Source organism: Malaclemys terrapin, chromosome 4 (assembly GCF_027887155.1).
Source record: "Malaclemys terrapin pileata isolate rMalTer1 chromosome 4, rMalTer1.hap1, whole genome shotgun sequence".
Lineage (NCBI taxonomy): Eukaryota > Metazoa > Chordata > Testudines > Emydidae > Malaclemys > Malaclemys terrapin.
Genome location: NC_071508.1, coordinates 60,971,856 through 60,985,256, shown reverse-complemented (window position 1 = coordinate 60,985,256; position 13,401 = coordinate 60,971,856). Strand labels below are relative to the sequence as shown.

The 13,401-nt window shown below is 45.4% G+C and overlaps 1 protein-coding gene across 2 annotated transcripts in view; it reads left to right on the top strand.

Annotated features, from left to right (window-relative positions):
- The window catches only part of KIAA1549L (KIAA1549 like), a 211,277-nt gene that overhangs the window by 175,148 nt on the left and 22,728 nt on the right, over positions 1 to 13,401 (top strand). For both annotated transcript variants that reach the window (XM_054028136.1, XM_054028135.1), the window contains 2 exons: positions 5,858 to 5,987; positions 10,363 to 10,710. In XM_054028136.1, coding sequence (XP_053884111.1) covers positions 5,858 to 5,987; positions 10,363 to 10,710 — 478 coding nt within the window. The remainder of the gene's footprint in view (positions 1 to 5,857; positions 5,988 to 10,362; positions 10,711 to 13,401) is intronic.

Below are 13,401 nucleotides of genomic sequence, written 5' to 3'. Positions count from 1 at the left end.
CTCCCCGCTCGGCCCCACCATCACACCCCTCTTCACCCCCTAGCCCCCCGCTGGCTTGCTGTTTCCCTCCTAGTCAGTCCCCCACCCACCACTTGCCTCCTTTCACCTTCTCCCTCCCCCGCCAGAAACCCCCATGCCCCCATCCCCTAGAACCCCTGCTGGCTCACTGCTTGCCTCTTTGCCCACCCGCTGCTTGCCCACCCGCTCGCCGCCCCCCAACTATAAAGCCTCATTCAAAGACCCAGGGGTCACTATATTACTGCACACAGCAGTCAATCAGTGCGGTTGAAGATAAATCTCTGCATTATGCATTTTTGTATAACTTTTATATGACTTTGTATTGAACCTTGGTAATGTTATAGCTGGCCCCTAAGGTAGTATAATTAAGGCAAAAGAAAAATGTCTTTTGAAGTAGAATAAGTTCTTCCCCCACTTGGTAATCAATTGACCTGTTGAATGAATGAGGTGTGAATGAGGAAGGTGTGGAAGGCAGGCACTTCCAGACAGCTGCAACCCTTGGAGAGGGGCTGGGAGCCAGCCAAGGAGAGCTTTGCCGAGGGCTGAGTGGGACAGAGTTTGGATGCAGGCTCCGGGCTGGGGCACGGTGTGGGGTGCAGGATGGATGGAGGGGTGCAGGCTCTGGGAGGGAGTGCGGAGGGGTGGGTGCAGGCTCTGGGACAGAGTTTGGGGGCCGGAGAGGGGGTGGTGGGTGCTGGGGGGAGGGGACTGCCATCACATGTGGCTTCCTTCCTCCCCTGCTGCCCCTCACCATAGCCTCGGTGGGGGATGGGGCTGCCCCTTGCCCAGTGTTTGCAGGAGTGCTGGCTGGGGGGAAACCCAGTCAAACTCTGGTTTTACTCTTTCGTTGATGGGTCACTTTAACTCCTTACAAACCCCTTCCCACCTCTCTCACCCCCCTTTTCTACTGGGCTTGTTTGATCTTTTCGGTGGAGCCAGATGAAAACCACAAACCCCAGCGAGAGCAACAGGCTGGAAGACTAGACTGAACCCACCACCCACCCAGTCTAGTCCATCCCAGAGCCCAGGACTGAGGGCAAATGTCCCCCCACCCCCGGGCCACGTGCTTCCATTCCTGGCCTCTCCTAGCGCCGCCAGAGATTCTGTGTGGCTGCATCGGGTGGGATTTCAACCGGACCCCCCCCTACTAAATTCACCCCTGTTTTGTGACCACTCTGCACCAAGAGCCCCTTCCTTCCCTACCCTAGAGCTGCTGGATGGCTAGAAAGCTGAGCTGGGCATTTGATCGATCTGGAATGTTATCATGCCCACCCCCCCCCAAAAAAAACCTTAATGTCCACACAGCTTGGGGGGGGGGGGGATATTCCTCCCCCCAAGCCGGTCTATTTTATTGTTGTAGGGCAAATGAAGGAGCCAGAGTTTAATGGAAATATTCAGCCCCTACAGCAGTCTTGCAGCAGGGGAAGCAGAGTTGATGGGAAGGGAACTGGTTTGGAAAGGAGCCCCCCGTCCCCCTCCTTTGCAAAATAATTTGGGGAGGGGAATCAGATCACTCCGTGCCTCAGTTTCCCCTCTCGGGGGAGAAGGGAGAGATAAAAGTCTCAGCCTGCCGTGTTGCAGACCTTTCGCATTCTCCCCTCCTGATGTATTTGATTTCCTCCTCCAAACCTCCCTGTCTCTCTCTCTCTCACCTGGAATTCACAGCACTAAGTACCGGCTCGGGGCTTTCTTCCTGGTTTACATGATCCCGAGTTTAGTTTTGAAACAGAGGCAGGCAGGCAAAACTCACCCTCAAACAGCAACACCACCGAAAACCACAAAACCAACCCAATATTATAAACCTATGGGGCAATCACGGGGTCAAACTCTCACCGACCGAAGCCCCAGCAGCTGCTAAGGTGAGTGAGGTCCACTGCCGAGATTCCTGTCTCCCACCGGACCGGAAGCCCCCTCGGTGTCTCCTCCAGGTGAGTGCTGGGGGGAAGGGGAGGAGAAGGCTGCAAAGCACATGTGCCTTCTCCCCCCTCCTGACCTGCAACAGCTGCTGCCTCTGTCTCAGCTCCCCCGGGCCAGCGTCTCTCGTTGCCCAGCAGCAACAGCTGCTGCTTCCCGGAGAGCCACGGAGCTTTGCTTCAGGCAGGGACACTGCCCGATCTGCGCGGGGCCCTCTTAGGGGCGGGGCCCAATTCAGGGGAATCGGTGGAATCGGCCTAAAGCCAGCCCTGTCTGCAAACTTGCTGAGAGTGCAGTCCACGCCATCCTCCAGATCGTTGTGGAAGCAGAGAAAGAACTGTCATGCATTGCATCCCCTTCCTATCAGTTCTTTCTCTGCTTCCACATAATTAATGAAGATATTGAACAAAACTGGCCCCAGGACCGACCCTTGGGGCACTCCACTTGAAATAGGCTGCCAACTAGACATGGAGCCATTGATCACTACCCGTTAAGCCCAACGATCTTGCCAGCTTTCTGTCCACCTTATAGTCCATTCATCCAGCCCATACTTCTTTAACTTGCTGTCAAGAATACCGTGGGAGACCGTATCAAAAGCTTTGCTAAAGTCAAGGAATAACACATCCGCTGCTTTCCCCTCATCCACAGACCCAGTTTTCTCCTCATAGAAGGCAATTAGGTTAGTCAGGCGTGACTTGCCCTTGGTGAATCCATGCTGACTGTTCCTGATCACTTCCCTCTACTCTAAGTGCTTCAGAATTGATTCCTTGAGGACCTGCTCCATGATTTTTCCAGGAATTGAGGTGAGGCTGACTGGCCTGTAGTTCCCCAGATCCTCCTTCTTCCCCTTTTTAAAGATGGGCACCACATTAGCCTTTTCCCAGTCATCCGGGACCTCCCCCGATCGCCATGAGTTTTCAAAGATAATGGCCAATGGCTCTGCGATCACATCCGCCAACTCCTTTAGCACCCTCAGATGCAGCGCATCCGGCCCCATGGACTTGTGCTCATCCATCTAGTAACTTATGCTAGTTGCCGGAAGAAAGCTTTGTCCACCTCCTCCCCCTGGTCTGGTGGTCTATAGCAGACTCCCACCATGACATCACCCTTGTTGCTCACACTTCTAAACTTAATCCAGAGACTTGCAGGTTTTTCTGCAGTTTCATACCGGAGCTCTGAGCAGTCATACTGCTCTCTTACATACAGTGCAACTCCTCCACCTTTCCTGTCCTTTCTGAACAGTTTATATCCATCCATGACAGTACTCCAGTCATGTGAGTTATCCCACCAAGTCTCTGTTATTCCAGTCACATCATAGTTCCTTGACTGTGCCAGGACTTCCAGTTCTCCCTGCTTGTTTCCCAGGCTTCTTGCATTTGTGTATAGGCACTTAAGATAACTCGCTGATTGTCCTGCTTTCTCAGTCTGAGACAGGAGTCCTCCCCTCTTGCACTCTCCTGCTCGTGCTTCTTCCCGATATCCCACTTTCCCACTTACCTCAGGGCTTTGGTCTCCTTCCCCCGGTGAACCTAGTTTAAAGCCCTCCTCACTAGGTTATCCAGCCTGCTTGCGAAGATGCTCTTCCCTCTCTTTGTTAGGTGGAGCCTGTCTCTGTCTAGCACTCCTCCTCCTTGGAACACCATCTCATGGTCGAAGAATCCAAAGCCTTCTCTCCGACACCACCTGCGTAGCCATTCGTTGACTTCCACAATTCAACGGTCTCTACCCAGGCCTTTTCCCTGCACAGGGAGGATGGACGAGAACACTACTTGTGCCTCAAACTCCTTTTTTTCCTTCTTCCCAGAGCCACGTAGTCTGCAGTGATCCGCTCAAGGTCATTCTTGGCAGTATCATTGGTGCCCACGTGGAGAAGCAGAAAGGGGTAGCGATCCGAGGGCTTGATGAGTCTCTACAGTCTCTCCGTCACATCGTGAATCCTAGCTCCTGGCAAGCAGCAGACTTCTCGGTCAGGGCAGCAGATAGATGACTCAGTCCCCCTGAGGAGGGAGTCCCCAACCATCACCACCTGCCTCCTTCTCTTGGGAGCGGTGGCCGTGGAACCCCCATCCCTAGGACAGTGTATCTCAGGAGGAATCTCCTTCTGCTCCCTTCCCTCAGATGTATCACTCCACTCTCTGCATTAGTACCTGTGGAGAGAACATGAAAACGGGTGCTCACCTGTATCTCCATTGCTGATACATGGATGCTCCTCTTTCTTCTTCTGGAGGTCATGTGCTGCCAAATTTCTGCACCATCCCTCTGTCCCCTCTGCGCAGCCTGCTCTGATTCTTCAGAATGTTGTGCCCATAGAAGCATCTCCTGACGTCTGTCCAAGAAATCTTCATTTTCTCGTATGCAACGCAGGGTCGATACTTGTTTCTCCAGACCTCGAACCTTCTCTTCCAATATGGAGACCAGCTTGCACTTTGTACAGACAAAGTCACTTCTGTCCTGTGGAAGAAAGACAAACATGGCACAACCTGTGCAGGTTACAACAACTGAATGCTCACCTTCCATATCACCTTCCTTCTAAGAGCTTCCTCAGCTGTTGCAGCAACTCACAGAAGCCCGCAAGATAAAAGCCTCAGTGGGCTCTCCCCAGGCAAACTCCCGCTGTTAGCCTCCGCTGTTCGCCGCTCAGCTGCTTCGCTGCTGACTGCCTTTTTATACCAGTCAGGCCCACTCAAGGCCCATCTGGAACAAAGCACTCCCAATTCACACTTTTCAAACAAACAATCAAGCACATGGTCAAACTGACAAACTGTCCCCGCAACAGACACTCAGATACTCACCAACACAGCCCCCCTAATGCAGCACTTAGCGTGCCTCCTCTCGGACAGATCCCAGACAAACTCCCTCTGTTGGTCTAGTGTCAGTTGTTGGGTTAAGTGTGTGGGTGCTGGATGATGTTGGTGGCCTGTGATATACAGAAGGTCAGACTAGATGATCTGGGGGTTACTTCTGCCCTAAACTCTGTGATTACACAATAGTTTGTGTACTTGGTTATCCATTGTCTGAGGGCGGGGAGCTTTGCACTATACTGATCCTGGGGTTGCAACTTGGAGCAGCCTCATATCATAATAGCACCTAAGGGACTGACCCAGTCAGGGATCAGCTTGAGTGCGGAGCCCCCTGCTCTCTCCAGCCTGAGGGGTTGAGAATGGGGTGGTGTAAAGCGGACGTAGCTACCCAGTTAGACCACAGAAGTTGCAGAAAAAGCTGCTTAAACTTCATCTCTTCCCATCTATGCCTGGTGGGCTGGGAGCAGGTGACATAGAAGTGGTGCATGGGCTTTCCTCCACATATAGATTCCTCTACTCAGGGAAATCCTCAAGATGTCCTGCTAGTGCAGCAGGCATCTGGAAAGGGAGGAAGGGCTGAGGATCAGGCCCAATGATAATTCACTTCTCTTGAGTTCTAATCCTGGTTTTGCTGGTGGTATTCTTTGTTCCTAAATTACTTGCCCATAGTCACAGTTTTCAAATGTAGGTGTTTAAAGCTAAGCACCTAAACCCATACTTGGGCATCTAAATAAAATGATTTTCAAAGTTTCTCAGCACCTGCAGCACTCATTGAACTGACAAACTAATGTTAGTTACAAGTAATTATTTTAAATCCTATCAGCTATAAACCACAAAGGATCCTGGTATTCACTTGGAGCTGGGCAGCTCCAGTTTATGGTTCCTGTGCTCTTTAGCCCTTTGCTCTGGTGTTTTAATAACAGAAAACAAAATATATAATAATCTCTTCTGTAATTTTGCCTTCTTCCAGCACTTGTGTGTATAGAAAGGGTATCCTATTAAAGTGGCTCTTTTGTAATAACTAAGATAATGTTAGAATAAAGGTTATAATTGCAGAATACTGTCTGTCATTTATTTTTGTGCTTTGCCTTCATTTTAATATTTTCTCATTGGATTTTCTCCAGGCAGCAGACAAAGAACTCTGTGTACAGAAGCAGACAGTCTCTGAACAGCCCTAGCCCAGGAGAAACCGAGATGGATCTTCTAGTTACCCGGGAGAGACCAAGGCGTGGGATCCGCAACAGTGGATATGATGTAAGTTTATCAGATGCATTCAGTGAAGTTTGCTCAGTAAATCCTTAATTCAGTCTTTAAAAAAAGGAAAGAAAAGAGAAAAAGCATAGGGTAAGCTAACCAGAGTGCATTTATGAGTTTAACCTTAAGGTACATTATATCTCTTCAGTGTCCCAAATTACTGAAAGCAAATGCAGAACATTTAGTGTACTTTCTAACTGCAGCTTATTTTGCAGTGTAAAAATAGTTTTGCAGTGTAAGAATAGTTAACAAAACTTCCTCCTTGAAAATCAGTACTAAATTAAAGCATTGATTTCTAAATCTTATTTTATTTTAATAATTGCACTGAGTATACAACCATTTATAACCTACTGGCAATTTTATTTTTTCCCCATTGTTTCTTTGCCTGAAATTAGGATTCAGATCCTCAATCCTGCTCCAAAGTCCCTGCCCCAATTCTGCCCCCTCCTCTGAGTACTCTGCATTCTCTTTCCTCCCTCCCACTCTGATCTTGGTTGGAGGTTGCTAAGTGCTTCCCTGCTCCCCACTCGCCCTGCAGCCCCCCCGCCCCTGCAGCCTCTGCACCCCCCGCCTGCCCTGCCCCTGCACCCCCTGCCCCTGCAGCCTCTGTGACCCCTGCTCCTCACTCGCCCTGCAGCCCCTGCAGCCTCTGAGACTCCTGCTCCCCACTCGTCCTGCAGCCCCTGCACCCCCCTGCCCCTGCAGCCTCTATGCCCCTGCCTGCCTTGCTCCCCCGGCAGCCTCTGCCTGCTGGGGGCTTCAGACGCTCGGCGGTGCGTGTCCCTGCAGCCCTGGCCGCAGCTTCCTTCCTGCCGCCGAGCACGTTCCCTGGCCTGTCTGTCCCCGCCCGTGAGGGAAGCCTGAGCGCCCCCCCCCCCCCATTCCCCACCTGAGCATTGTAGCCGGGGCAGCTGGGCTGCGCTGCAGACCCAGCGGATCGTGCTGGGCAGACCCTGGCTTATGCCTCCCTATTTCCCCGGACATGTCCGGCTCTTTGGAAATTCCCCCCGGACGGGGATTTGAGCACCAAAAAGCCGGACATGTCCGGGGAAATCCGGACATATGGTAACCCTAAGTAACATTTTTTTATTCCTCTATCACATCCCCTCTTATCTTTTTGCTCTTTTAACTAAACAGTCCAAAATTTTTGACTTTGGCCTGTATGGAAGTCTTTCTTTCCTTATAACCATTTTCTGTGGATTTCTCTGGACTGCTGTGTTTGCTATCTCCTTCTTCTTAAAACTGGGTGACTGGAACTGAATACAGTTTTTCAGGTGAGGGCATATCCTTGATTTATATAATGGCATTGTAATATCTTCAGTAGTTGTCCCATGATATTGTACCTATGTTATGGATTACTTCATGATTACCTGTTCTGTTCATTCCATCTGGGGCACCTGGCATTGACCACTGTCGGAAGACAGGATACTGGGCTAGATGGACCTTTGGTCTGACCCAGTATGGCCGTTCTTATGTTGTTATTCCCAGGATATTAAAAAGACAAGGTGGGTGAGGTAATATCTTTTATTGGACTAACTTCTGTTGGTGAAAGATAAGTTTTTGAGCTTAAACAGAGCTCTTCTTCAGGTCCTTCACAATTTAACATTCACACTTATTCCTGAATATTTATAATTCTGATGTTTTTCAGTGTGAAATTAAAATAAACAGTAAATAATACAAGCCAAGCATATATGATGAATTAATGCAACTAGATTTTAAAACTTGAATAAATGTTCATCCTTCACAACAGCCTCCTCCAAAATCTGCCTGGTCATCCTAATATTAGTATTGAGTCAGGTTGTAGCATGAAGTTCTGGTAAGGAATCATTATTCTTATGACAGGTTTCATTTGTTAGTCTGTAAGGTGCCACAAGTACTCCTGTTCATTATTCTTATGGTATATTTTAGCACTATTTTCTTCATTTTCAAGAAAGGATCAAAGACTCTAGAAGTGTAATGGCTTAATTACAGGGCTGTAGTTGGGCACCTGATTTATTTCAGCATTAGGTATTAATAGAGCTCTTGTGGGTTTCTAGTCACTGACACTTTTACAGGCTTGAGGAAATAGGCCACGATTATACCTATTAATCTTGAAAGAGGGAGCACTGTGACCTCCAAAGCTTTATTAGCTGTGTGTGTATACCCAAAAACCCTCCATATTTTATAGTTACTGTACTGGAATTTCCTTGTTTGTTCATCCTCTACATAAATAGAACAATCATGGAAGAAATATATTTGTACAAATGATTTCTGGTACAGTGTCACAGTAACTGTAGGCAGTTAATATAGAAATCAGACTTTTGATTTTTAATGTTTGTGAGAATTGATTCTATGTAGCGATTTGTTTAATTCCAAAGTGCATTGACTTTTTTTCTGAAAAATAAGCTATGGCAAAGCAAGGCTGGAATTTGGAACTTCTTAGAAACAACTGTAGGTCCTGTCTTTTCACCATTGCATTCTGTGCCTGTCTCCTGCACCCAACCCTGTTCCTGATTCCTGCTCCACTCCTGGCTTCTGCATCACCCCTCCTTTCACCCCTATACTGTGCTCCTGTTCTGTGCTTGATCCTTGCCTCTCCTCCTGTTCCTGCCAGTTACACCTCACTTCCAATCATCAGTTACCAGTCCTGGCTCCAACCCTGGCCTCAGACTTCTAACCCTGAGTCTGTCTTGACCCTTGGCTCTGGCATTTGGTATCTGACCTTGGCTCTGACCCTCAACTCCTGGTACTGACTCTGGCTTGACCCCTGGCTCTGGCAATTGGCAATTGACTCTGGTGCTGACCCTTGGCATTGTTCTCTAAACTGGACACCTGCTCCACCCACTAGACCTGACTCCTGCTCTAATAGGCCCGACAGATTACATCCTAGTTCATAACACCATGGATGGATTAAAAAAAAAACACCTCTATAAATGTATACACATCCTTTCGCAAAGGCTACTCTATGGATTTGGAATAGAACTAGAGAAGATCATTTTTTTCCTCTCACCACTGACACCCATTGCAAATAATCCAGATCTTATCCCAAATCACAAACCAGAGAGTTTTAAAGACTGGGAGAGCCAGGGAATGCACACGATTGGCCAGCTATTCACACACACACATATTTTTAAATATTTCTGGCACGTCCTAAGCTTTTATGGTTGCAAAGTCAAGCATTCAACACTTGTTCTCAAGAATGAACAAGAAGACTTAGTACATGGAGCTGAGGGGGCCGTTGCAAGTGATCATGAATGGTTTTTGTAACATTTGTGGGTCTAGTCTCTCTTTTGATACACATTGGACTCATTAATACTAAGAATTAAAGGGACATTGTCAACTTGAACTCTAATTTTTAAAAATTAGTTAAATAATTTCACCTGCCTCTGAGTCTCCCTGGCAGTTTTCTTGGGTTTACAATTATATTTACCTATTTTTAAAAAAGATTTTCTCCTTCATGTGTGGTGTGTGGAAGACCCACACAAACAAAGGAAACTGACTAACCATAAAGGGAGAAAATGATGTCCCATGAATGCACAAAGTAAATGAAATGAGAAAGATGAAAATAGCAGTATTTCTCTCTTAGGTGTTCCTTCTTACATTAGATGGAAAAAAAACATTCCAATAGGTGTGAGTTTTTTAAAGTTAATGACGTCCCTTTAAATGTGAAAGAGAGGAAGAATTAAAGCTTTCACAATAGTTACACACACACACAGACACATTTTAAAATAAAGCTTTTATGGTTGCAAAGTCAAGCACTCAAAAGTTAGGACATGCCAGAAATAGGGCCTCTTGTCATGTGCATTATGATAGTCTTTAGTTATATGGTCATACTATTTTTTCCAGAAGACCCCCCCCCTCCCCGCTGCCTTATTTGGTGCACAGAATGGACATGCTCTGGAGATGAATCAGAACTGTGTAGTGAAAGAGACTGTCTCTTGGACCTCTGCCTCATTTGTTGCAGAAGCTGGAAGGCTGTAGAGAATGAGGCAGAGACTTGCAGGAAGGAAAAGGATGGTCTCATGGTTAAGGCAGTTGAAAGCTGTCCTAGAGACTGAATTCTATCCCTGCTTTTGCCAGCGTTCCTGTTTCATGCTGGACATATCACTTAAACCAAACTTTTTACAGGTGGTAACTAATTATGAGTTCCTCATTCTTTTGGTTGCCTAACTTGAGACCCTGGGTCTGATATGCAGAAATTCTGGGCACTCACAGCTGCAACTGACGTAAAAATTGTAATATATAGTTTATATGGTCTCATGAATTATACCATTTTGTGCCTGGGCATGAGAAACTTCTGATGTATCTGTGTTGGAGAAAATATGTTAAAAAGCAACACAGACCACTGTTCTTATAAGCATGTGTGAATATAAAATGCTTTTATTTTATCCAACAGACAGAACCTGAAATGATAGAAGAAACAAATGTTGACCGTGTCAATGAACCTCGAAGTTATACCAGATCCCGTCAGGCTAAAGGCCATTCTGAGACATCAACTTTAAGTTCTCAGCCTTCCATTGATGAAGTTAGACAACAGATGCATATGCTATTGGAAGAGGCATTTAGTCTGGCATCTGCAGGCCATGGAGGGCAGAACAGACAAGATGCTCACAGTTCAGCACAACACTTACCATACTCTGAAGTGGTGACCAGTGCTCCTGGTACCATGACCCGACCCAGAGGGGGAGTACAGTGGGTGCCAACATATAGACCAGAAATGTATCAGTATAGCTTACCAAGACCAGTAAGTTAAAATATTACTTACTATACTGTACTATCATGGGGATACTTGTGTTCTGGGCTATGTTTTTAAAACCGAGAGCCCCACGTACATGTGCATGAAACACATATGAACTTGTACTTCTGGTAACTATAAGCACATTTGTAGGTGTGTGTGCGCACACACACTTAAAAGAAGACTCCTAATTTCCCGTTTTAAGAATGGGCCCCTCATCTGGGCTGTTTACATAATAGTGTGAAGCAGTACTTCCTTACGTTTTTTTTAAACCTGCTGCCTAAAAATTTCATTGGGTGACCCCTGGTTCTTTTGTTATGTGAAGAGGTAAAATAACACTTCCCTAGTCACTTTCTCCCCATCATTTGTGATTTTATAGACCTTTATTGTACCCCCCTGAGTCTCTTTTATAAACTGAACAGTCTAGTCTTTTTAATCTCTCCTTGTACGGAAGACGTTCCATACCCCTAAGCATTTTTGTGGCTCTTCTCTATACCTTTTCCAATTCTAATAATTTTTTTTTGAGATGGGGGGTGACCAGAACTGCACGCAGTATTCAAGGCGTGGTTGTACCATGAATATATACAGTGGCATTGACATTTTTTGTCTTATCTATCCCTTTCCTAATGATTCCTAATGTTCTGTTAGCTTTCTTTTGACTGCTGCTGCACACTGAGTGCATGTTTTCTGAGAACTATCCATGATGACTCCACAATCTCTTTGTGTGGTAACAGCTAATTTAGACCCCATTATTTTGTATGTATAGTTAGGATTATGTTTTCCAATGAGCATTACTTTGCATTTATCAACATTGAATTTCATCCCACACATTCAACACAAGTACAGTAAGTGGCTTCTTGTTTTTTAAAACAGTGGTTCTCAACATTATGGGGGCATCTGTAGCAGTTTATCAGACCAAGGCCTCATTTACCTGCTTTTTCTTATTCATTGTTCACACAGTAGCACACCAGTTAGTGACTAGGAAAGTCAGATTTGGAGAAGCTCATGTTCATAGATGGCTGGAGAATACACAGCTGAACAGGGAGCTGACAGTAGCTATACTTAGGATAGACTGACGGTTATCTTGGCAGGAGGGCCTAGTGTGCCAGTTGCAAGGACCGCAAAGTGTGGTTAGAAAGGATAGGCTTGTGCTTAAGCCAATGGTTTGGGACTTAAGAGCTGTGTTTATTTCTGGTCTCTGCCACAGATTTCCTGTGCGACCTTGGGCAAGTCAATTGGTGCCTCATTTTTCTCATCTGTAACATGTAGATATTTCCTGCCTCTCAAGTATTGAGAGGATAAATTGATGAATGACTGGAGTGCTCAGACGCTGCAATGATGGAGTTTGAAAAGCATGTAGATAGCAGTATCAGAACTGCTGTCCATGCTCATGGTTGGAAATCACTGTTTTAAACTCCCCAATACAGTAGAACCTCCAAGTTATGAACACCTTGGGAATGGAGGTTGTTCGTAACTCTGCAATGTTTGTAACTTCAAACAAAACATTATGGATGTTCTTTCAAAAGTTTACAATTGAATATTGACTTAATACAGTTTTGAAACTTTACTATGCAGAAGAAAAATGCTGCTTTCTCATTTTTTAGTAGTTTAACACAGTACTGTACTATATTTGCTTTTTTTGTTTATATCTGCTGCTGCCTGATTGTGTACTTCCAGTTCCAAATGAGGTGTGTGGTTGTTCAGTCAGTTCGTAACTCTGGTGTTTGTAACTCTGAGGTTCTACTATACTGTATCTGAACATCACAAAACAAATATTTTCTTTCACAAGTATCATAGGCAAAGCTAAACCTGGGATTAGTTTTGTCTGGTGAAGTAAATAAAACAGCAGCCCTGCTACTGGCAATGAAACTGAAAAATTAGGCTCTGTAAGAATGTGAAGTTACTGAAAACACCTGGGAATTTGCTTCAGAAAGAGAAAAATCAAAAGATAAAGTTATTGTTGTTCTTATGGCAGTTTTTTTTGCCAGGAGTACATATTTTTCTGAAAGAAGGCATTTTGAGAGTTATAATAGAAATGAAGATTCTTGACTCTGTCTATATTCGAGGAATCTATTAGTTAGAGAGAAATTGTTACAACTCAGAATCATCATTGCTACGTTTACCTTCCTTGGTAAGAAGAGTGTACAATAAGGGATACTTTTTCTGAACTATCCTTCATGGATAACTTGAAGCCAGTGGTATTAAATGCTCACTTTCAGGGAAATGCTATTTAAATCACAATAAAAGTACTCTTGGCATTTTGAAATTCCTCTACTGCAGTTCATACTGCATTTGATCGTTTTTTTATGGTAGGAATCTGATTAGCAGTTGTGCTGGTCATTAGGTGTCCAGTCAAATTACTTGTATAGTTATGCAGATCTTTCTAAAGTGAAATAAAAGAAGTTATATGGCTACATATTTTTGAAGAGAGACTAGTCATACTGTTCTCTGCATCTTAACGTTAATGCTTTATAAAGGGGATCTACAGGATTTTCACTAAGGATTTTCATGATGAAATTTCTCCAATGTATTTCTAAATAAGAACTGGGGAAATGACATTAAAATGCCATTTTTGTTTTTCTAAGTAGATTGTAGTGTTTAGCTGCGTGATTCCAATAAGAACCATGGTAGGGGCTTTATAAGGTTTTTCAGGCAGTTCATGCAGCTGCAAGGGTCAGCTGGAGCCTATCTTTAAGTGTT